The sequence below is a fragment of the Aythya marila genome (genome assembly GCF_965140915.1).
Source record: "Aythya marila genome assembly, chromosome: 1".
Lineage (NCBI taxonomy): Eukaryota > Metazoa > Chordata > Aves > Anseriformes > Anatidae > Aythya > Aythya marila.
The window spans coordinates 16,629,067-16,655,383 of record NC_139042.1 but is presented as its reverse complement, the minus strand read 5'-3'; the positions used below and the strand labels follow the sequence as shown (position 1 = coordinate 16,655,383).

The following is a 26,317-nucleotide window of genomic DNA, read 5'->3' as shown; positions in this document are numbered from 1 at the left end:
TCACCTCTCCTGACCCTCTAACTGCCTCTAAAATAGTCATTTAGCATTCCTTATTCATCAGAAGACAGTGAAGGCTGAAGTCATTAGTAAGTCTGGAAGACTGGGAGCAGATGCTTCGCACCATGGTCCTGGTGCTTACACTGCTCACAGCACCATACTGACTGCATGCTGTATACTCAGCGTGATACATGTGGTTTATCATGCATGAATACTGGAATTTTTCTCCTAAGTCGTCACTAAAGTGTGACACTATCTTCCTGCAGTGGATGGGCCTGATTCTTGTCTCCTTAGTAAGTTATTCCTGCTACAAGTCTACAGACATCAATAGAAGTCTTCCTGCTTTAATCCACTGTAATTAAGGGAGCCAAGTCCATCATGCTTAAATACTGTAAACCATGTTTGATATCAGATCAATGACACAGTTTTCCTTTGTGGTGACAGCTTCTGTGGCTGGAATATTTAATTCTGTATCTTTTTCAAAATAGTCCAGACAGCTTTATGACAAGCTCTGCTTTAATTAATTGGTGCATGTGTAATTTTTTCAGTGTCCTCCATAAGCATATCATCCAAAGGAAAAACAAATATCAATATATTGGAAGCTAGGCAAAAAGAGAAGAGAAATCCTAGTCTCTAAAGGCTAGCATGATAAAGTTTATAGTTTGAAATAAAATATTGCAAAGACTAAATGCTGGTATGTTTTATCCTGTTGACTCAGATAATGCCTTTAGCAGGCTAGCTATACTCTGTTCCAAGCAGATTTGTGCCGTTAGCCTGAACTTACTTCAGAAATAATGATAAGAAAAAGATTCCTATGATGAAGTATATTATCTGAATGACTACTACATTTCTATATTAAGTGACTATAAATTTACACTGAGGTACGTTAGAGAGAAAGAGTGTATCCAAGGAGATTTCTTGTTTGACCTTAGGCAAGTTTTTATTCTTTCTGTGCCTCAATTTCCCATCTGTATAGCGGAGATAACAATTTCTTTTTAATCCTTTAAGCTATATGTCAGTGCTGGTTAGATTTTAACATTCTCAAAGCAAAGATGTTTTCAAACCATTTGTATATTCAGCATTTTGAGCAATGATGGTCAAATCTTGTTTGGGACTGCTTTTATCCCCGTAATTTAAAATAATTTTATTTCAAGTGAGCAGCATGCATTTGGACTTATTGCAGCTATTCAGAGTACAGCAGAGGATTTCCATGGAGGTGCAGATTGAAACTTTGGATACAGGAAAATAAGGATGAAAATGTTTTTAGTAGCTAGTATGTATAATTCCTACTTAAGAATTTATGTAGGGAATTTATGCTGTGATATAAATCCTTCCTGACCTGTCTTCTACTTATCTGTTGGACAGATACTCTAAGCAGGTATGTACTACAGAGCTTTGTGAAGCAAGAGAAAAATGCCTATTTTTTTCATTTTTCATCCCTGTTTTGTAGTTCTGGTATATCACAATATTTTTGAACATACCAATTGCACAAACTAGATACATCAGCCTTCACCTCACATCCCTGAAACACTCTTTGCAAACACTGCACACAATTAACTCAGTCTTTGTGGACATGAGCTACACTCTTATTTCAAGCCTTCACAAAGCAAAAGTGAGTTTCATGAAGGGACTTACCTGTTTTCCTTTAAATGCCACCGGTATTTCCTTTAGTCTCTTTGCAGCAACTGTATAATCTGTCATAATTTTGATATTAAGGCTAATTGAAAGTAACCTAAGTGCATAAATATCTATAAAAAATTGCTATTTTGTGCAAAGTCTTGTCCTTAATGACATGGAAGAAATGTCTTGAAAGTCTATTTGCGTATTAGAATAGAGTATCTACATTGTATGTACTGCAGCACTGTGCTATATATACTGCATAATTAACACTTTTGCACCACCTTGGGCACACAGTCTGAAGTTAAAAATGCACTCATATCAGATAGTTGTTTCAGTAAGGAGGCCTGGAGAAATAATTGCACCTATCAATTGGTTAAGATACAGAAAAACAGGTCTTCCTTTTCTTTTATTCAATATATTAATTTATGCAAAACAATTATTTTTCATCTATTATAAAAATTTAGCTTCTAAAATCTTAGAGCAATAACCAAATTTTTCTTAAAAATTTCCTTAAAAAGTTCCTGTTAGACATTTTTAACTTATAGGTTAATAATAATGCTCATCCTCTTGATTTTACTTCTGAGAATGGTGTGAGTACTTGGTTCCTCTTTCATTTCTAAGTGAATATCTTTTTGGGCATTTTCCATTTGGAGGATGACATGCCATGGAGACAAGGATTCACAGATGTCCCAGCGATGAATGTGAAATCCCACCCCAGAGCCCTGTCCCATCAGGGAGATAAATCAATCATTCAACCCCAAGACACTGATGAAGAGGTGGAATCTGTTGTTGGTGCAGGGGTTTAGAGAGCTCTTGCTCTGGGTGAGATTTGCATGTCACCACCAAAGAAGATAAGTGCTGTAGGCAACTTTATAATGAGTGAATCACTTCATCCCTAAATACATCTGGCAGGTCTGTTCCTTAGTGCAAAGGACATCATTCTATAAAAGTCTTTTGTTCTTTTGTTCAATTTGTCAAAATTGAAGATCTTTGTATCTGAAACTAAGAAAGTTTCAGCTTTTACCCATATTTTCTTGTTACAAAGAAATACATTTAGATCTTTCTGGTAACTATTTAATAATAGTGGTTCATAATTGCTGAGAAATGATACATCTGAGGAGAAAAGAAATACATTGAAGAGGAGATGCAAGGGCAGATTTCAGCCTACAGTGAGATTAGACCAGATTATGTAACTGGAAAGGATTATAGAATCACAGAATTGTTTGGGTTGGAAGGGACCTTAAAAACTATTTCATTCCAACCTCCCTGACATTGGTAGGGATATCTCCCACTAGACCAGATTGCCCAAAGCCCCTTCCAACGTGGCCTTGAACACTTCTAGGGATGGGGCATCCACAGTTTCTCTGTAATCTGTTCCAGGGCCTCACCACCCTCTGAGTGAAGAATTTCCTCCTTATGCCTAACCTATATCTTCCTTCTTTTAGTTTTAAACCATTCCTGTCATAGTCTGCCCAAGCAAAGAGTTGCTCTCCATCTTTTTTATAAGAACCCTTGAAGTAATGAAAGGCCACAACAAGGTCTTCTTGGAACCTTCTCTTCTCTAGGCTGAACATCCCCATCTCTCTCAGACTTTCTTTACAGGAGAGGTGCTCCAGTGCTCTGATCATATTTGTAGCCCTCCTCTGGACACACTCCAACAGCCCCACATCTTTCTTGTGCTGGAGGCCCCAAACCTGGCTGCAGCACTCCAAGTGGGTCCTCACAAGGGCAGAGCAGAGGGGCACAGTCCCCTCCCTGCACCTGCTGTCACCCCTCTGTTGATGCAGCCCAGCATGCAATTGGCCTGGGCTGTAAGCACACACTGCTGGCTCATGTTGAGCATTTCGTCCACCAGAACCCCCCTGTTCTTCTCTGCAGGCCTGCCCTCCATGAGTTCTTCTCTCAGTCTGTGCTTCTGTCTGGGATTGCAAGATGGAGAAAGGTTTGGCACACTGACTGCTCAGCAGGTGCCTGAAAACTGTAAATGCTTATATATTTAAGGTACATAAATTAGTATCACTTTCCATTTCCTTTCAGCTAAGAAGTGCAGATAGTCATTAGAATGCAACTAATTTAGGATAAACAGCCTTATTTATAATTAAAGTGGTTGGTTTACAAATGGTGTAAAAGGAACCATTACATGGCCCAGAGGACTGGCAACACTAATGGATTTTAATAATACTCGGAACTCCATCCTTGGGGGGGTCTAAGCTATACACACAGGGCTCCTATTATTTAGCAGATGTCTACATTGTCAGTAGAAAAGTAGTCTAAACAAAAATCACATAATTTATGTGATTTTAAAACTAAGATGAATATATCTAAATTAGGAAAGAACAAATATTTATATCAAATGGCCTTATACTTCCCACTGTCAAACCAGAACTAGATATTGTTACAAAGCAGATGAACTACTAGTGAGCAGTTTCAAGATATGATGTACATTAACATCTTGTAGAAGTCTATTTATAAAGTAGGTCATTTTGGGTGTGACTCATTGACTAACTGTAGGAGTTTGCCGTTATTTTAGCTGCTGTGGTGTACCTAGTGTGGCCTCTGTCAAGCCCTCAAAAGTGTGTAGGTCTTATTTAAGTCCTATATCCTAGCAGATGTAACTATCTATCAGTCCTTTTGTAGATGTCTTGGATGCCTTATGAAGTCTCAAGCAGCACTGGATTTATATATTTAATCAGCTGAATTTATCCCTTTATATATGTGAATAACTATGAAAGATAATTTTGCATTTCACAGGAAATGTTTTTAGATTTCATGGCAATTTTATTCTTTCCAAGAAATGAAGTTCTGCTCCCTATGTGGTTTCAATGACATATATATTTAATGCAAAAGCAAATTTAAAACTCTTTTTTTTATTGCTATTTGATCTCTAGAGTTAACATGAAACAAAATGGTTCTGCCTTACTTTTAGGAATCATCAACATACCGACTGCAATTTTCTTTAGATATACTGTGTGCAAATAGAAGCAGTGAAGTTTCCAGTTCGAGATGGGGGTATCAAATGATGATTGTCTTGCTTCAGACAGCTTGCTTTTGCTTGCAGAATTGGCTGGTGCCGAAAGTGCTGGATGGTGGGAAAAAACACATCATTGCCTGTTCTTTTTAGCTTAGTTGAGCTTCTTGTGTCAGTAGTTTGGAGAAGAATCTTTTAGGCATAGGCTGAGAACAGGTGACTGGGATGTCACCGAGAGGTGGTAATTATAACGATATTTCTAAGCATAATTTATTAGAGAAGAACCTGACTTTAGCAAAGAAAGAAAATGCCTCTTTAAAAATTGGATTAAGCAAGTATTATAAGTGTGAAGAATATTTTTTCTCAGTAATTCTCATTTTTATTTTATGAAATGTAAGATATGTGAGCTCTGTATAGTTTTGTAAGAGAAGTGTATTACAAATTTCACAGTTGTGTCAAAAGCGTATGTAAAGGCATAAGATGATGCTATTGTGTTTATATAAAAGCACTAAAATGGTAGTATGAAAAATACTGTCTGGCTTCCTAGAATGATACAAATTCATCACAATAATCAAGTAAGATCAAAGCCCTTTCTACAGTAATTACATACTGGTACTAGGCTCACTTACAAGCCAAATGATCCATCTAACGTACCTTCAGCATTAGCCTGTACACATCAAAGCCTTTTTTTATTGAGAAAATAAATGTTGCTTTCCCTACCGTCTTTAAATTATGCCTTGGAATCCTAAACTGCCACCTGGCTTTCTGTCCAAAAGACTGTTTAAAGAAAAGATCACAATCATGCCCAAAATCTGCTAATCCAAAAACATTAAAGAGTGTTTTTTTTTTTTTTTTTTTTCCCTATAATTGAAGGTGGCAGATTCTGCTTTTGTTCACAGTATGAGTTCTGGACTTGCACTTTGAATTGCTCTATCCCCTTAATATTTGACATCTATATATTCTTAACGTGTATCCCAGAAAAAGGGTATTTTTCTATGCCAAAGCTTTCAGATGCTGTCCACTTCACAACTATTGTGTTCATGATTTACCTTAAGGAATAGTTGGATGGCTTGTAACTGCTTCTGTGTGGAATGCAATGGAATTGATTACTTTGATGTTTTTATCACATCATTCATCTTCTATTTGTTTCTGAAGAGACTATGATTTGTGGTTTCCTTTATGAGAACAGATTTCTATCTAATTTCTCCAGACAGTAATTTACAAATTGCTTAGATATACTACATTAGTTCCTTGGCATTAGTTCCTTGTTGTGAGTTCACAATTTACAGGAACTACTGAAAAGAAAATGAAGAAGGACCTTTTACTAGCATGGTACTCTGGGATGAAGTCATCTATTTTTGCTCCAGTTCAGAGGAATACTTAATTTCTGCTTTGATCCTATGCTTAAAGACTTTGGTCATTTTTGATCTGGCTCACAACTATAAGATCTTTTCTCTAAGTTTTATAGAGCCATAGAATCATAGAATGGTTTGGATTGGAAGGGACCTTAAAGATCATCTGATAAAACCATCTTTCAGACACATTTTCAAAGGCTAACAACAGACTTTTAGAACTTTTATCATGGGTCTAAAAATAGTTTGTAATAGTGCCTTCATTCTAAAGTTGCTTTGCCTTTTAATTTCCTTCTAAAAAGTGTATATCTAATTTCTCTCCACCACACACTAGAGTAAAAAATGGCATTTTAAGAGAAAGCAACAAAAATGAAACTGTTATGGAAAAAAAAAGTATTAAAGTTCAGAATATGATTTGTCCTCTTGTAGAAGTGGTTTAAGTGGTAGGAACACAGTAGATCACTTTCAAAGGGGAAAGTAAATTAGACTGAAGAATTCTTAAATTTCATTGAGTATACCAGTAGAAGGCTGGTAAATAGCAGAAGCTCAATATAAGATCAAATGGCTTCAGTTGGGTAACAGAAGAGAGTGTTGGGATGAATTTTGGTTTATCTTGTGTCACTACTGTTTAGTTAAGAGTCTTGGTGAAAATAAAAGATACTTTGAAACAAAAACATTTTTTTTTCTTACTTAATGATTGCAGGCTTGCGCCGGTTAGGAAGCCCTATCTGTGTTGATGGGGGCCACCCACAAAGAAGTATAGAAGTGCAGTAGCCTCTGTAATTGGAAGTGCTGGGCACACACACAAATCTCAAACATAAAAATATTTTTTTTCTGGATAGCTGAATATATGTATATTTAATTAGAATGCCAGAGTGAAAAAGAAAGAATGAAAATACTAGCTTTTCAGAAAGGGATAGTAAATCACAGTGAAAAATACTTTCCATTTTGATAAATGGAAAGTTGACTCACATTTTCAGGGCCATCTTCAATGTGAATTACTCACCTGTAAACTTTAAATGAAAACAAAATGAAGATGCACAGAAAAAATATCATGTGAGAAGGGTAAAAAGATTAGACTTTTTATGCAGATGGATAACTTGAAGGTTATAAATAAGATTATTTTGAAAATTTTATTTGTCTTTTCTTAAAATAAAAGAAAAAACAGGAAATACTGAATATGTTGAAATTGGAAATCATATGAATGTATGATTCATGTTTTAATGATTTAATTTTTAAAGATCACAATTAGCTTATGGAAGTCTCCAAACGTAGTAAAGCATGCACTGTAGAGACAATTAATTCAGTGGATTTTTCTTAAAAAGTGGGATCTTCTATAACATATAAAATTATCTCTTGACCTCGTAGCTCCCTCCTTTTCACTAAGACAAATATTTACCGTAACAGTAAGGGAGAAGCTTTCTCAAAAATATGTTTGTTCATGATCTTTCAGCAGGTTTCACTTTTTTTTTTTTTTTTTTTTTTTTTTTTTTCCCTGTAGCATCTGATACCAGGCACTGCTGGACAATATTTTTGAGCAGCTACATAGCAGCCTGGTGTACTGATTATCATTTCTATCGTTTCTTGTAGCTAAACCTATACAGTCACTACAGAGAAAAGGGTGAGGGGAAAACTACACAGAAGATATTCAAAAAATTGGGATCATTTTTATTGTACAAAATAAAAAGTTATGATGAAAGATATCTAGAGTTAATGTTTTATGTAAGGTGTGTCTGTGCTTCTATTCATCATTTGTTCCAATTGGAGAGTCAGGATTGCTTCACTGAAAATACAGATAAAGTATTTAGTGCAACTTCATACAAGTACAAGACCAAGAGCAAACACAGGAAAAAAAAATTGTATTTTCTTGTATAGTAGGAATTTAAATAAAGGTTTTGATTTTTAAAAAATCATCATGCTTCAGGCAAAATTTTACCTCCAATTGGAGAGGCTTAGGAAGAAACTTCCCCAATAGGTAGGTTATACTTGTTTGTTTTAGAAGGTGGTTTGACTTTGTTTAATCTGCTCAGTGTTTCATAGTGTCTATTATTAGAGATAAAATTCCTGGCTAAGACAGACCAGCAGTTTCGTCTGGCTTGGGCATATCCATTTTTCTATTCTGAGCTAATCTAATTTTCTGCTGCTACTGTGTGTAACTGAATTCAGAGCTAAAATGTTTTTAAAAGTAGTGGCACGTCCTCGAGCCAGGTCATTGACATAAGATAATTCATGTTGCTTGGAATCAGTATGTTACATCCAGATTGAACAGCCAGTCCTCCAGGGCAGATGATAAGACCAATCTAAGACAATCAGCAAAATCTTAGGCTAAATACTAAGATACAACTTCCTTCAATGATAGTAAGACAAGGTTTACATGCATAGCAGTGAACTGCAGGGTATCAAGTGATCAGTTCTGCATACCCTATTTTCAGTCAGTGGTGCCAGGGCAAGTTACGATTTTATTGTAATGTTATACTTGAAAGACAGCTCCACCTACACTATTGATCTGACATGTTGCATAGGTATGTTCCCATACTTTCAAGGCCTCTGTAATCTTACAGCCTTGGGTGCCCCTGCTAAAGTCTTGTGACTGCTCACTTTTACACACATACTTCTAAAGCTATTCAGTTCACTCTATAGAACAGTAAGATTTAACAGTATGTATATGTGTTTGTGTATATGTATGCACATGATAATTTCTTTATTCCTTGTTATTAATATTCAGTGATGACAATGTTATTGGTATGGGTTGGAATTTAATTTAACTTTTGAGTTACAGTGAGCATTTTTAAGGAAGACGTTACAATACTGTTACGTAGACGTAGTGATAATGAGTCAGAAGTTGGCACGCTGTCCTCTGAGTCAGGATATTAGGGGGGCATTGTGTACCAGAGGTACTTTTGGCTTAGCTGCAGCTTTGACCATCTGTGGTCATAAAAGATCCTGGGAATATTATTGTAATAACTTAGTTTAGTGACCAAATTTGATTATGAGTAATGGCATTCAGATGAACTTTCCCAAATTATTGCTATTACTTCTTTTATAAAATATGCTTTGTCATGCTGTCATGTTGTCCTATTTATATATGTAATTTTATGAATTTTAGTCTGCTATCAATCATGTTGAAGGTCCAAACAAAACTGTCATTGCAGATTGTTTGCAAAGCTATGAAACACTCAAATCCCTTGCAAATATTGGTCGTTATAACTATGCCTATGTGTATAGGCAGTTCAGACACTGCCTTGAGATGATCAAAGGTTATTGTCTGCAAACAACAGATGAATGACTTCTTCTATCCCCCTGTTATACCTCTTGGGCATGAAAGTCCCTCATTACACTGTTCTTCCAAATCGCAAAGTCTACAAGCAATCTAAAAAGTGATAAGTTTGGCAATCCACTGGGATCTTATCGATGTTATAAAGCATGCGGAATACATATTAAAATAAAGGTCCTACTGTGCCCTTAGGAAATAAATAATTGCTCTTCATTTCCATTAAAATTCAGGATTGATTTTAAGGTGTTTGACTTGTTCACTACATTGAAAAATAGATTTCAATACTCCGGAGGAACTGTGTTATTTATCTCTAGTTGAATATTTGTAATTCACATGCAGTTGATTCATACTTCTTTTTCTTCTATCACAGCTTAGCACAACACAAACATATCTGATGAATTTTGTAACTCTGCTATTTGATATAGAGATTATATCAGATAAGACTTAACAGAGCATATCCTTTCTAAAATAAGACTGAGGAAAATGTTTAATAACTACCTTTTTTTTTTTTTTTTTCTTTTTTCTTTTTTTTTTTCCCTAGTTTATCTTTCAAAATGTAAATAAAAAACTGGAGTAGCATTTGATGCACATTTAGATCCAGAGAATTCAATTACAGATATTTCCCCCCCTCCTTGTACAACACCAGCCTTATCACCACTGTAAATCAAAACCTTTTGAATTTCTCTGGTGGAGACTTGAAGTGACATTTAGAACTATCACAGGGCTATCCCATCTAATAGCGATTTAGAAAGATCCAAGGGACAGGGATTTTTTGGAAGGTGGATGAATGTAGGTGCCTAAAATAGAAAGGGTTTGCTCTCATTTTTAGGCAACAAAAAAGAAGTAATTATTCCTTTGTATCTTCCGCCAGCTCCAAGTACCTATAATGAGAAAAGTATTTTGTCTGAGAAAACAACAACAAAACCAACAAAAAACAACTACTAAAGTGTGAATGAATTGTACAGCTTTATGCTACTTATTGAAAACCAAAGGCCTGAGTCCCAGCAGCTTATTTTTCAAGCTGGTAAGAGCTAGATCTCTTTCAGAGGCAGTGAAGAAAGAGGCTGTAAAAGTAGAAGCCTTATCCACATCTAAGTTATACACCCTTGGTTGGGTACATTCAGACAATAGACTGGTTGTGACATGAAAAAATTAGAGAAATCGTAGTAGATTCTGGTTTTCATCAGGGAAGAGGAGACAGGGAAAAGTATAAACCTCACATATAGCTGGCAGGGACAGGGAGCTGAAACCATGAGGAATTAAAATAGCAGGCAAAAATGGCTGCTAGAATGAAGTAGTGTGTTTCAGGCACCCAAGGCTTATTCCTAGCCACCACAGAAAACAGAGTAGGTAAATATCCAGCAGGAAAGCCATTTTTAATGACTTGGAAAAATACTGCACAAAAAGACAGCAAAAGGAAGATGTGACATGGTAGCAGTATTATGCTGTTGACATGAGTATCTCATTTTCCTATAGGTTTGAAGTTTGAGGAAATGCAAGAAAAATTTGGGGAAGAATTCTTCAACGTCTGCTTTGATGAAAATGAAAGAGTTCTTCGAGCAGTAGGTGGGACCCTTCAAGACTTCTTCAATGGCTTTGATGCTTTGCTGGAGCACATTAGAACTTCATTTGGAAGACAGGCCACCCTGGAATCCCCTTCTTTCCTATGCAAAGAGCTCCCCGATGGCAATCTCATGCTTCATTACTTCCACCCACATCAAATTGTGGGATTTGCAATGATGGGAATGATAAAGGCAGCAGCAAAGAAGATTTACCGCTTGGAAGTAGAAGTAGAACAGGTGACTAATGATAAGCTGTGTTCAGAGGGGACGAACACAGGTAATTGCAGCTGTTTGACTTTCCTTATCAAAGAACATGAAAATGCAAACATCACAAAAGCATTTCCACCAGGAACTTCCCAGTCCCCCTTAGACCTGAGGATTAGTATCAGCACCTTCTGCAGAGCATTCCCCTTTCACCTGATGTTTGATCCAAACATGCTTGTTCTTCAGCTTGGAGAAGGTCTAAGGAAGCAGCTCAGATGTGACACTCATAAAACTCTGAAATTCCAGGACTGCTTTGACATAGTTTCTCCTAAGATCAGTGCCACATTTGAACGAGTCCTCCTGAGATTATCTACTCCCTTTGTCATTCGAACCAAACTTGAGGATTCTGGCTCTGAAAGTAAAGACAAGGTAAGAACGTTAATTTGGAAGGCCGTGTGTATATGTGTGCAAAAGGAGTGGTTATTTGTTCAGAGAGAAGCAGCTCAAGTACTGTGTACTCTGGAAAGCTCACTTATGCTTTCCAAACAGGGCTAAGTGGTATTCCCCAGCAGAGTGAGTATTTTCCTAAATTATTTATAAGCTTTGCCTATGAAGTTGTATCAAATCATGACATTGCCATTCAGAAAACTCCGTTTTGTGGACTTGCATGGTACTGTTTAAATCAAAAGGGTGAGGAATTTTACAAAATGCCCATATCTAATCTACTCAAGCTATATTATGATAACAATAATAGTTATTAAGCCATTTGCTGGGGAATAGCTTTCACTATGTTTTCTGAAAGACTCTAGCTGCAGGGTTCACACTGCTACTTTATTATATCCTGCTTCCCTGTTTGGAAATGCTGCTTTCTTCTGTGTTTCTTCGTATCTCTCACCCTGCTCTCAAGGGAACCAGAGCTATAAATGGTACCAAGTATCACTTATGCCACTTTTAATGCTTTCCAGTCATTTAAATAAGTATTTGTCCTTCTACTCTGCCTCTTCCCTCAATGCTTTAGAAGAGAGTTACTTAACTAGTGGGCTTTATGTGGAGTTCAGTGCATCCCAGCTGAGTTAGATGAGGTCTTCTAGATCAGACCTCCACAAAGACTACAAAGACTTGGATGGTGTTTGCCTTCTATCATTATATATATCATTGAATTATGGGAAAACTTTTTGGTGCTGAGCTAGATTCCATCTTTACCACCAAAGTACTTCTACTTTGTTCTTACATTGAAAGCCGATGCTTGGGTGCCTTGGAAATATTGCTGCCCAAGTGAAAAAATTATTGACTTTCAAGGTTTTAAAGAGTAAGTGCCAAAGAATAGTCAATTTTAATCACACCGGACACTGAGACACCTAAGTTCTGCCTACAGGTGGCACATAGGCGATTCAGAAGATGTGGATATGGCTAGAGAAATTCCACTTTTGTTTTGCAACCTATACTGGGACAGAGTCAGAATGGCTCCTGTGATAACTGCATGTTGACTTCTGGTCTCTCTTCGAAACAGAGCACTTTGATCAGCAGTATTTTTTTTTCCATCTTCTCTTTGGCACTGCTTTTGGCACCAATAAACAAGTTTCTGCTGCATTTTTCCCTGAAAACATGTTCCCTCAAGCAAAGCAAACCAGTGCTTCTCATTTTGTGTGAACTGATGTGATTCAACCTGCTTAAAACCAAGAGGAGTTTATTTTTCAGAATCTGTCCTCAAAATCACCCTAACTTGTAATTACAAAAAGGAAACATTATTTGAAAAGTGCAGAAGTGTTAGTTCTGAGCTACCTTTTGGCATGGTAGCCTCTTTTGAAAGAAGCTTGCGCCATGCTCCTTCCTTCCCTGAGCCATCCCTCTCAGCTGTCTTCTCCTGCCCAGAGGCAGAGTCCCAGCTCTTTGTCAACCTTCTGCTCTCCCAGAATCTGCTCTAGATCCCTCTGAAGAGGAAGGAGAAGGACAGGGTGCATGTCTGTGCTAACTCATAGTTTTTCTAATTGCAAGTTAACAATCAAACAAACAAACTCACTTTCTTAGCTGGACAGGTTTTGTACACCTGTGGCTTGCTCCCAGGAGAGGTGGCAGGAAGTTGAGCTTGCTGGAGGTGGGTTGTAGCAGCTGGCTTAGGAAGCAACTCAGATTTCAAAAGCTTCTGTACCATTGAGCTGTGCTGACTTGAGTGCATCCTTGCACATCCTTGACGTTTAGATGTAGAGCTTAGTGATATGGTTTAGTGGAGGACTGGTTAGTATTAGATCAGAGGTTGGACTAGGTGATCTTGGAGGTCTCTTCCAACCTAGACGATTCTGTGATTCTGTGATTGCATTATTTCCTTTTTTCGTACCATGTGTATTTACTGGCGAGTCATGCATTGATTCAGCAGTGCCACTCAGGAAAGTGACACTCCCCATCTTAACGTTATGTGTAGAGACAATAAAAAGGCAATATCAGTAAAATAAATCCTTTTTCTGCCAGTAGTTATGAGAAAAATTGTGTTTTGAAAATTAAGGTGTAAATAAAAGAGAATATGTTGATAGCAAGGTGCAGGGGACATGGGGTAAATGTTGGGCTGCAGGCATGGGAATTAATTTGAGAACATCAGTTTAGAGATATTCTCTTCTGGGTCACTCATTTTATAAGTATTTTCTAAACGTTTCTGGGAGTAGTTATGCAATTAAACAAAGTTCAGTATGTGATGTATTTTGCTAGATACTTTTTTTTTTTTTTTCTATTTCTTTTTCCCCCAAAATGAGAGGTTGCACAGATTCAAAATGGTTATAATTGCCTTGCTTTCATAGATTTTGAGTGGAATGACATGGCAATACCTCATGCTCAAGTCCTTAATTTTCTCTTGGATTAAAAAAAATAAAATAAAATAGACTGAGCTTTGGAAACTTCATACTATGCCATTTTCCCAGAGCTCAGGGCACTCAAGAAGCTCATATTAGAACTTTTCAGTACTTGTTTGGAAGCTGAGTGTTGGACCAGTAGGCCAGTGCTGTAAGCCGGGTCACCAAAAAAATTGGCAGTGACTGGTTTACATATTTCCCTATTTTTCTGTCACACATTTATTCAGTTCTTACTGGAGTTGCATCCCACTTACAGCTATTTATCTTTTTTAGAAAGTTCTGACTCTCCTCTGACCTCAACAGTTCTCAGACTTGGTTACTTTAAATATCAGTTGAAGCGGTGCAGCTCAGATGACTGCTCCAGTTTTTAAGCTGCTCAGATATGTCAGTAGTCCCTCAAGAAGAAAAAAAAAATGTTTCAAAAGGCTTTGTGATGAACACAAGACCTTTCAGCCTCTCTTCAAAGCACTTTTATCTTCATTTCAGTACATAATTTAGATTATTTTTTTAAGCCTTGTAGTGAGAAAGACAGAATAACAAAATAGTTTTCATTTAGTTCTGACTCCAGCTCTGTGTTCAGATGAAACTAAGTCACAGATCGTGATCTTTCCTTAACTCAGCACCTGGAAGACAAATTAAAAAAACACACCTGTCCTGACTTTCAGGATGCTTAGTACTTGTCTCTTGTATACAAATGGTACTTTGGTTCACTGCTATTACACAGAATCACACAATGGTTAGGTTGGAAGGGAGGTCATCTGTTACAACCCTCGAGGTTTGAACCACTGAAATAAATGGCTTGGATTGCTAAACCTCTAAGCTATGGCTTGTGAGCTTTGGGGCAATGGGTTGAATTTGCTGCTGAGTTGCAAATGCACCTTTGCCAAAGCACAGCCTAAGATAGTCAAAAGAAAGCAACAGCAAGAACTGGATTTCAAGAACTTGCAACAGCAAGCTTGGATTTCAACTGATTCCTAGAGGGTTTTGTAAGCAGTGATTTATAAATTATGAATAAAGGGGACAAAGTAAAGATTGCAAATGTTTTCTGGCTTAGAACAATGACTCCTGCATCTCTTTGTTGTATTCAAAATTTACCTATACATCTTGTTATCAACATTAGTTCACTAAAAAAATAGGTTTTTTTTAGAAACATATTTTATTAAATTTCCGACCAATCACTACTATTTTCTTTGCTGTCTTCTAGCAGCTGATTCTGGAGAAAATGCATACTTCTTCCAGCTTACAAACAAAAAATTCTTAAAAAACAACTTGCAGAATTATGCATGAGTGGTGGGTTTAGCTCCTCAGGGTATTTGATTAATTGTATTGTTTCACTTGCGTAGATGCAATGTTACTCATGGCAAAAAAGTGTTTCTAGTCTTTTAAAGCATCCAACAGTGTTTGTCTGAATTTTCACAACAAACGTTATATTTGGTAAGTGCTCCATTAAGAGATTTTTTTTTTTCCTGTTACTGATGTTTTGTTTCATTGTTCACTGTATTCTAACATTATGAGATCAGAATTTTTAAAGCAGTGTCTAAATTCTACTCAGGATTTCACAGAGATATTAAAATGCATCAATATATCAGCAAAGTTTTATTAATTTTATGTGTCACCAGCTGAATCGGACCAAACAGAAAAATGAACTACCCATCTGAAACAGTGTGGACACTATAGCTTTAATCCCAGTTTTCAACGCAGTCCATACTTCTGAGCAATAATTCTAATATTTTGATGTTTCTTGGCTGATAATTCAGCCTCCATTATACAATGGACACATTTAAAGGACATGTGAATAGTGAAAATGTTTATCCTGTAAAACAGTAAGCAATTGTATAAATTTATTAGGTCAGCAGTCTCACTGACTTTACCTGAATTTATTGTAGGTTTGCAAACACCCTTGTAAGTATGTGGAGAATAACAGAATAAGAACTGAATCATACCAATTAATACAGAATAAGACAGAATGTGATGGTTTACCTCCTTCCTCCCTTCTTCTCTCCTTCCATTTTGTTGTCTCTAGTGCTCAGGTTACTCACATTAATGCTTTGTTTTTCTTCTAGATCTTATTTTGCTCAAAATTTGCTGTATGAGCACTTGTGACTGTCTTTAGATCGGATTTCCTTGTATACATACAACTCTTTAGATGTATAAGAACTTATGTGATTGGCATCTGAAGTTTCCATTTTTCTCATGAAACAAAATTCTTATTAATATTTGGTATTTATGATATGGTACTTCCCAGGTGCGAAAAGGAGTATTAGGGCCCTGTTGCTCTACTTATATTAACATTCTGTTAAATTTCACACTTCACACTTATTTTTACTACTATCTTTTTGCTTTAAACTGGAGAGCTTCACTTGCATGCAGTGACATTTTCCATGTTATTGTCCCTAAACAACAAGATCATAAATATTGCAGTTTCACCTCTCTAAGGAAACTCATTCTACATCTCTCTTTCCGGGAGCAAACATTTACTGTAACAATTCAAAATGCATTTTTGATTTTTTGCCACCTTTCTGCCCAGCCCTCCTTGGGTCCTGCCTGCTAGGCATCTGGCTGGGGCAGCACTTAGAGATGCTCATGCAAAGCACAGGGGGTGTCTGCACCCACATATCAGACTAACAGCCTTTTTCCATCTTTTGTATAAGTTTACTCATTGGCCTTTGACTTACTGTTAGGCCTGCATACTCTTTATTTCAGAGAACTATTAAGAATAAAGCTGCCTTATAAAGCTGTGTTACATAAAGTGGCCAGAATTTTTCTGGCAGAATGATTTCTATTTGAATATGCCATTTTACTAAAATGACAACTTCCCCAAGAATTCGGAAAAATATTGTTCTGGAAATTAACTTTTTTTTTGTGTGTGTGTGTGTGTGTGTTAGAATATTTTGTTTAATTATTTTAGACTTAAATTATTTTAGACAACTATTTTAGACTTTTTATTAAGAAATGTATTTTTTCATTATAAATTATAACACAATAACATTTAAAAAAAAAAACATTGTTTTCGACAAAAAACATCCTCTGAAAATTTTGTATCACAAGAAGTTCCACATACTACGTATTATTCAGATTTTCAAGAAACACCAACTCTGTAATGATAAAATGTCCAGCAAAATGGAAGCATCAGCTTTTTATAGCTCTACCCATCACACAGGCTGTCCAAGCAAGCACCTCACCTGTTGTTAGTGGGGAGGAGATGGTTGTGGTAGATGAGCTAGACTGCACCAGGAGGAATTTGTCCCAGTGTACTGATTTAAATAAATTCATAAATAGATAAAAATAAATCAGTCCAGAGCCAAGATAGCAAATATATATATATATATATATATCCAGAAAGTTAGATTCTAAAATGCATAGATAGACATGCAGTAAATGGCCAGAATTTTTAAAATGTTAATTAACAAAAAACTGTTAATTTTAAAATTTAGGCTGATTCAGTAGAGGTCAGTGGGAATTTCTCAATTTCTCCCATTCATTTCCATTGTCCTGTTTAACTATGGAGTAGATCTAGTCCTTCCACAGTTTGAGGAATTGCTGTCTTTAGGTCACATATTTCCTTTCAGTCACTTAGCTCTATATATTTGCTACGTGTGATCAGAACAAAAGTCCATCCAGTCCAGCAACCTGACTCTCAGAGTGACTGTTGGACGATGCTTAATGAAAAAAAATACGAAAAAATTCAAGCTTGCAGTGTTCTTTTCTTTAATACACTCTTCCAGCTTTTAGCTCCCCAGGGATGAAAGCACACCCTACTGCAGTGGCATCCAGATGGTGGTGCTTCTGCAGGACTACTCCTCGATAATTTTGTTTAGCCCTGTTTGAACCACGGGAAGTTTATACTGTTGGCTCCCATAGCATCCTGTGGGAGTGAGATTTGATTTACCAGAAACTGTATGAGGATGAGACCTCTCTGGTTGCTGGCACTAGCCGCCTTCATCTAGGTCAGTGGGGACACTGTGTGCTATAAGTCTACTTGCCTATTGCTTCAACACAGCACTTTCCTTTTGTGTTTGTTGACCATTAGAAAATGTGTGTAAAAAATAACACTTTTAAAAATCAGGAAGTACTTTGTCCCCTTTTTTTCTAATGTTTCTATTATTTATCTGCTACTGTTTATTTATATTCTGGACCAAGTGGATGAAATGATCAGTCCTGTCATTGGGAGGCTAATTTAAACACCATCCCTGCTCCCCCAGTCTTGAACTGTTTTGCTTTTGCTCTATAACAGTGTTTTTCCTTCTCTCCTAATGAAATTCAAATGAAGTAGCCTGAAAATCATTCTAGCAAGAGGGACATCTGTCACTTATGATCTAGAAATTCTAGTTTTTCACAGAGCTGATTTCTTCACAGTCAGTCAGCCTTTGACACTTAGCTCCCATTGCTTTGTAGACTCCTGGAGCTCTCAGAATCAAATTGTATCTTCACTGTCTTCTGAGGCTAATATCCCACCCGTTTACTTGTCAAAATGTGTTTAGACTTTGATGGTTTCCAAGATGAATTGGATTGGCTGTCTTGACAGCTACTAGGGACCATTATGGGTTATGAGAAACAATAGATGACATGACTTTCTTATCTCACTAGTGGCTCTGCATTGGAGAACTTTAATAACAATGTGAAAGTGGCCCAGAGTTTTTAATATTTCTTCTTGAAGACAAGCCAATGAAAATGTCATTTTTAAAATGTTTTCAGTGATAGGACTGTAGAAGTATAACTAACTAAAGATAAAATTCTCCCTTCTCCTTTCCATTAGATGAAAACTAAAGAAGCTGTTTGGAAATTATTTCTTGGAGTCAAGAGGCTATTAAACCAATTTGACTCCATAGTGAACTCTCCTGTCTTATGATTTGCATTATTTTTTCATGATAAGAAAACTACTTTTATTTGAAAATGACCACCTTTCTCTAATTGATAGAAAGCTTTTGAATAGGTTTCTAAATTACACACTGTCATAACTGAAACAAAAAAAGCATTTCATTAATTTTTACATTATATAATCAAAATACTCAGGCACAACTTCATTTGATTTTCAGGAATGCATTTTTTCTACCCGTTTCTTCTGGTGACTAAACTGAATTACTGGTGATTTACAATGTATTTTTATCCTTTCTCTCATTTTCTCATGAGTTCAAGAGTGACTGTGTTTTTCATGGCATCATAGTCCTCTAATCTGGATAGGTGAGATGTCAAAAAAAGCAATTTTCCTTGGCATAGTTGAATTAAAGATGTTCAATCACTCCTTACGTTCCTCCATTCTGTCCTGCCAGTTGTAACTGGACAATGTGTGTACTCAAGCAGAGGCTCCTTTTCCAAGTCTCTTTGCAAAGGCTGAAGTGGCCTTTAAAAGAAAGGGGAAAGCTTGATGTCATCTCAAATGAGGACAATGCGATTCCCTTCCTATTTGATTTTCAGTGTGGCTTAATAGTTTTGGACCTGTTTTGCACCATTTGGCTTGGATCCTCACATCTTATTTTACAAATAGATGACTTGATGGTCATTTGAGTTCGTTGAGTCCATTGAGTTAGACTTGATAGTCCTTGTGGGTCCCTTCCAACTTGGATGTTCTGTTATTCTAAATATTTAGTCTTCAGAGTTTGTGTTGTAGTAGACAGCACAAAGTGATTCTAAATACATTAATTTTCTCATGCTCACTGTTCATGCATCTTGAGCATGCTTTATTTCCAATGAAGCAAAGGTCTGAAGTGTTGGGACTCCCCACAGAACAGGAACCTCGTGGCTCTTTTGCCAGGTCATGGATCCAAGAAGATTAGATATCTGGCAGCAAATTTCTTTGCATGTGATTTGCACCTCTTTTTGATTCATTTTCCATTCTGGGAATGTAATTGAATGAGATATCATACATTTTGAGGTGGTAAGGTTGAAAGGAATGCTACCACGATGTAACACCTAGGTTAGTTTGCATGTTGTCCTACTAAGTACAATTAGCAGTTGTATAAAAGAGTAAGACAATAGTGATTTGCAAGTCAAGACTTGCAGATGTGATCTGCAGAAGGCAGGTGCTGATTTGCTAATACTTAGATGCAGTGTTGCTCTTACCTTTGAGCAGCGATGGTAACCATAGTGGATGCAGAGTAGAAGGTGGTGTGATATGAATGAATTTGACTGGGTCATGTATGCTGCCTTTCAGTATTACCAGAAATGTGTGATATTTACCTTGCTCTATTCTCCTCAGTCTTATAGGGGCAATGGCTGGTGGTCTCAATAACAGAAGATCACTTGTTGCCAGGCAAGCAGTCCCTGCCAGCAGTTCTAATCAGCATTTTAGCACACCCTTTGCAGTGATGAAAAAGCATGTTGAGGAGCCACGAGTACTCTCTCAGGAAGGGTAAGCCCTTTACACTGCTGAGGATGGAGTCATCATTCAAATGTGCAGCCCAGCCAGGGAGACCAGTGCGAGGATGCCTGTGGATTTGCTGATGTGGGAATGTCCATGCATCACATGTGGGTTTTTAGGATGTGGTAAGACAAAAAAGACAGAAGTTATCTCAGTAACCAATGTACTAGATGTAGGAGTTATATAAACCACAAAATTACTGCTTAGAGGGAACACAAGGATGTGTTGAGGTTTTCCTGACTGTGCTAGGCTGTTATAGGCAAAAAAAGAATAAAATAATCCAGAATCCTGTCTTGAGGTTGACTCATTTTTTTTTGTAGTGTCTCAATATTTTTTTTTTAGTCTGCTTTTTATAAGCATGCTTATTCACCTTCTCTTCAGCCAGAAATATCTGTTAAAAAATCAGTGTCATTTTGGTTAAAGAAACTGAAATCAGTTAACCTATAAAATAATATGTATTTTATTTGTTTCTGAAATTAACTTTTGGCTTTTATAAGCGAGGATTGAGAATGAATATCTGAAAAGAAAATCAAACGTCCTTTCTCCACAGACCTAGGACAGGGATGTGAGATATTCCTAAGACATATTTTTCCCCCTGTATTGTTTCAAAACAGAATGAACTTGTTCCTCTTTGTGAGTACAAGCAAATAATAAACATTCGTTACTTTCAGACCTTGAGCAGAGGTAAGCATTTTAAAATTCAATCTTAGGTGAAGAAGCTTTTAAACATTATGTTGAACACTTTGACCAATACAGTTCCTATCTCCCTTGTGAGGATAACTTATTTTATACTTGTCACTCTTTCTAAGAGCTGGAATTGATCTGCTTGTTCATGATGTACAGCAGCTTTTTAGTAAATATTCTCAGCTGTGGGATCACTAGCAAAACAGGATCTGTGCAGCTCTAACAAGAATATACATATCATTTTCTTTTTTTTGCATCACCTTTATTATTCTTTGAAAATTTAAGGATTGAATCCTTTTTGCCTTAGTCATAGGTCTAGAGACGTTGTGCTTGTAAGGATATACTTTGATCTTCATAAAAAAAGATTTTAGCAAGTAATTGCTATGTTTTTCCCACAGTATTTTCTTATGAATATGCCAGTGGTTTTAGTAGATTGTATTCATGACTGGAGTTGGTAGAATCTGATTATGTCTTAGTATTTCAGTCTAGTACTTTCCTCAAATGTTGAACTGGTAGCTTTAAAATGTCCATTCTGATGAAAATATAGCTCTAGTGGATCCTCCTTAAGACAGCACAGATATAATTATCAAAGTATTTAAAAAAGATGGCATATGTTGACAGGTTACAGAGATAACTACTCCTGAAAATTCATAAAATAAAAGCTTAGAGCATAAAAATGTTTGGCTTTTGCTGTTTGAGAGAATTTGAAGAATGATCACAAATCTGCAAGGAATCTATTAATAAATCCATTCCTTAAGCAGGTATTTTACGGGGCGAAGAATTCAAGTGGTGATAACTTCAGAGACCTATAATAGTGTCTGTTGAAGGGCCAATATGTCAGTCACTTTTTGAGTGTGACCATCCAGACAATTCCTTACCCACCCGTGGGTCCATCTATCAAATCCATGTCTTTGCAATTTAGAGACAAGGATATCATGGGGGACATTGACAAATGCTTTGCACAAATCCAGGTAGACGATGTCATTTGCTCTTCCCCTATCCACCAATGCTGTAACCCCATTGCAGAAGACCACCAGATCTGTCAGGTATGATCTGCCCTTAGTGAAGCCATGTTTGCTGTCACCAGTCACCTACTTATTTTCCATGTGCCTTAGCATAGTTTCCACAAGGATCTGCTCCATGATTTTGCTGGGCACAGGAGTGAGGATGACTGGCCTGTAGTTCTCCAAGTCTTCCTTTTTCTCCATATCCCAGGTGACCAGGTCTCCTGTTTCCTTCCAGAGTGGGACTGCAAAATTTCTAGTATTCCTTTTATCACCAATGTGCTTAGAAAAGCCTTTCTTGCTGCCCTTGATGTTCCTGGCCAAATTTAATTCTACCAGGACTTTGGCTTTTCCAGCCTGATCCCTGCACGCTCATGGTCTTTGTATCCCTCCCAGGCTCTCTGTCCTTGCTTCCACACTCTGTAGGCCTCCTTTTTCTGTTTGAGTTTGCCCAGGAGCTCCTTGTTCATCCATGCAGGCCTTCTCTATATATTTACTTATGTATAAAAGAGCTTATGCTTTTTTTTTTTTTTTTTTTTTTTTTTCCATAAACCCTCAGTGCTTTCTGCTTTGTTGCCTAAAGGCTTCCAGCCGAGGGAATGTTTGAATGGATTATGCCTGGGGATAATTCTCGGCTGTGCTTGCTGTGGCTCTGAGGCATTTGCAGTGCAGGTTTTTGGATGACTCCCCGTTGAAAGTACTTTCTGCCTTCATGGACATTTCACCTGGCAAAAGTCAGGCAAAAGGAATGGAGAGATCCCCTATTCCCTGAGTTTTATTATACCAATTAAAGGAGAGCTACCAAAAAAAGAACAGGAAAGTCTGTGCTTATTTCAGCTCCACTGAAACCTAAGGGGAAAAATACTAGTGCTTGTCAAATATAAAAGCAAATATAAAAGGAGATACTTGGTATTGAAAGATTTTTTTTTTCAATGAATAGTATTTGTTTTTTCATTTTAAAGTAAAAATGTGCTGTAAAATACTGACTATGGCAATGATGTGAGTGCTGTACAGTGTTGTTAAATTTTCACTTGGAAGAAGCATAAAGCATATCATTAAAAGGGCATCAATTTTTCTCGTTCATCTCAGTAAACTGATGATACAGTCTGTTTCCTCTTTGCTCATGAAGGCTTCAGATTCAGTTATTGGATAACTTCTGTTCTGTGTCTTGAACATAGAGTTTCTGGCATTTGTTCCTGGGAATACGGGGATAAAATAGCTGAGAATATTTTCTGTCAGCCAAAAATGCAGAACTATCTGAGAGGTTTCCTAGCTATGTTCAGCAGCATCAGAGGGTCCTGAAAGGCGTTCAGAGCCATTTTGGGTGATGGGGAACTCCGCTGAGAATTCTGGGGACATGGGAATAACACTGACAAATCCATAAACAGTATTTAAAAATAGCTGACTTATTTGCTCTGATTCTGTTTTTTCCCATGGTGTCATATAATCATATATGGGCTCACTGATGGTGGTCAACACACAGGGATATCATAGCGGACTAGCAAGACTTGCAGGATCATCCTGCCAGCCTGCCCGTTGTGCTGTCTGGAAATTCAAATTTGTTTTAAGTAGAATATTCTGTGGAACTACTGTAACAACCACAACAATGTAAACCCTACAAATCATTTAGTGCGTGTTGGTGTAGTGAGGTTTGTCTAAGAGTAAAAAGCAAAGAGAAGTGCCAGCAGATGTGGTCAGGATCTCCTGATAAACTGATAAAATAAATTAAGTTAAAATTCTGATCTAAGTATATTATACTGATACTGTTAAACCAACATCTGATAGCTTTGTGTGGGATAAGTAAATTTTTACTTCCTGATTTGTCTTACCAGTTTTCATAAGCCTGGTTTCAATATGATTACTTTGGGAGAAATATTATTTTGAGTAAGGAGACCAAAATACAGTCTTTAATTTGATGTTAAATTGCAGAAAATAAATTTGGTGACTGATCCTACAAATGTCTTGAGCATGGTACTCTTTTGGTAACAGAAGCTGTCCATATGGCGTGTTCAAGGAAGTAGATTTTTTTTTCTAAATAGGAGGCTTTAACTTTGTTAATATCGTATTGCTTTTTTTTTTTTTTTTTTCTTAAGAGGTTATCATAAATAATTCTTTTTTTTTTTTTTTAAACAAACAAACACACAACTTCTTTTCCTATACAAAATTCATTTACCACTCAACAAACTGTGACTTAAACAAACCTATAATCTTTCTTTTTGCATGTGTTAATTTGATTGACATTTTAAGATTCATTTCTATAATGACTGTGGAAGTAGAGACTGTAGTATTCATTTTGGTGAATGTCCACAAAATACCAATGAATTGACAATAAGAAATGACTAACACATTGTTTTCTACCTATGACAAAGTACAGCTCTTCAAAATTATGAGGCAAATGATTGATACCCCCTCAAATGTTTATTTCTGGATATGTTTTCAGCTTCAAACTGCTATTTGTAGGCCAGCCAAGTCCTAGTCTCTTTTCAGTGGCAGGATTTACAGTGAAATCATCAGATGCCAGTCTGAGTAACCACTGGGTCAGAATAAAAAATTTGTATGGAGTCAATGAGAATCTGACCAAGAAATGACTAAGAAAATGAGACAGATCCAAGATATCTTAATCAAAGTAGGTTTTTTTTTTTTTTTTTTTTTTTTGGTTAATCTTACCTTAATGCAAATATTAATATCTCATTAAAAAAATAATTTTAGTGTGCATGTGCTTGTTTTTCTTTGAAAATATACACAGAATTAACCTGCAATCTGTCAAGGGAAGCAGACATTGAGTGAGGAGTCCAAATTCATGAAAATGACAATATCTTGCAGATCATTTGGTCTGTTTCCACAGATAAAAGTGTCCTTTACAAAATATTCTGTGACCAAAGCTCTTGATATTAAATGTTCATTCAAAGAATGTATTGATATGGGGATAGTCATGCTGGGTGAAACTTTAATGATCTTTCATACTGCATATTGAGCTTTCTGTTTTAAGTATTGTCCAGAAACATAATAGTGGCACAGGTAACTCCAAAATACCCTGCAGGGTGTTTCCTGCAAAATGTGGATTAGCTCAACCTCTTACCTGATCTAGCCTGACCAGCTGTGAACAAGGAGCCAAGTCACTGCTGCTAGTGCTACCCAGTGCCCGAGCCTTGCTGGTGCCAAGGGCTATTTGTGGTTGAGCAGTGCTGCAGCTTTCCCCTGCAGTGGGACAACAAGCCTGTGCAGTGTCAGCAGGAAGGCAACCTCCCAAGGGTCCCTGGGGCATGGAAATTATCCAAAATTCTCCCACAGCATGAGCTGCTGGTTAAAAGTTAATGCCCTTACAAAAGTTTAGCTGCCTCCAGACTGATTAGGCTGAGAAAGGGATGTTGTAGATCTGGACAAACTCTTTTTTTTTTTTTTTTTTTTTTTTTTTTTCTCATCAGACAGCTCCATTTCAGAGCTCAGCCTTAGGTATCTCAGCTGAGTGAAGACCACTGCTGCCTGCCTAAATCTTGCAGCAGCATTGTTGCTTTCTCTAATTATTACACAAATGCTTTTGTTCAGCTCTGCCAGTCCCAGCCTTGTTGCAGCTGAGCATTGCTGAAGGAAATCAGTCATCTGTATTAGCAAATAGCTAACACTACTTCCCGTCCAAAGACAGAGCTGAGATGGAGAATAACAACATGTTGTAGAGTATTGTTATAAATGAACTCTATTAATCAGTAAATGATCGGGCTACATGTGAAATAAACAGCATGTCTATCCTGTGCCCTGATGGGACCCTGCACTATCCCTCTCACCCATTCTTGTGCTCTCCTCACCTGCATGACAGCCTCTGCAGACCAGGATACTGACTTCGCTCTTCTTTTGCTGTGTGCTCTTCTCATCTAGTCCACCACAACCACATTTCTATATCCACAGCTGGACTGTGGAGGTCAGACCACATAATAATTGACTGTGTGTTGGCTAGCAAGCTGGGCACTGACAGGAAACATCCAGAGGCTCTGTGAAGCAATTGTTTGTAGTCTTAATTGTGAGATACTCCTTGGCATGATTTTGGCTACTGCAAGTTAATAATCTCCCAGACTTTTCCTGGGTGAGGGTCAAGAGTTAGCATGGGCAGGGCACATTTCTCAGGAGGACTATGCATGTGACCAGTCTGTTTGGAAAGGTGAAGGAGTTCAGTTGTGTGGATCCAAGAGTTCCTGCAGAAACACCTGGAAAGACTGGGACCTGCAGCCCCCACAGCTCCTGCAGATGCAAGGGGCAACCTGCTGTTCTGCAGGCAGGTTTGTGCAGGCAGGGATGGCTTTTCCATATACCTGCCTCTGTATGTGTGCTGCTCTGTGCCCCTGCACTGTACCAACTGAAGGCAGCTGACACAATATGTTACCATCTATCCTAGACAACACTTTTAGCTACTGCACTGTCATTGCTTGATGCTCGCACTCAGGAGTCTCAGCTCTTCAGTC

General features: G+C 37.2%; 1 protein-coding gene across 1 annotated transcript in view; it reads left to right on the top strand.

Moving 5' to 3' along the window:
* The window catches only part of GUCY1A2 (guanylate cyclase 1 soluble subunit alpha 2), a 172,120-nt gene that overhangs the window by 24,306 nt on the left and 121,497 nt on the right, over positions 1-26,317 (top strand). Inside the window, exon 4 of the mRNA XM_082762492.1 lies at positions 10,688-11,406. Coding sequence (XP_082618618.1) covers positions 10,688-11,406 — 719 coding nt within the window. The remainder of the gene's footprint in view (positions 1-10,687; positions 11,407-26,317) is intronic.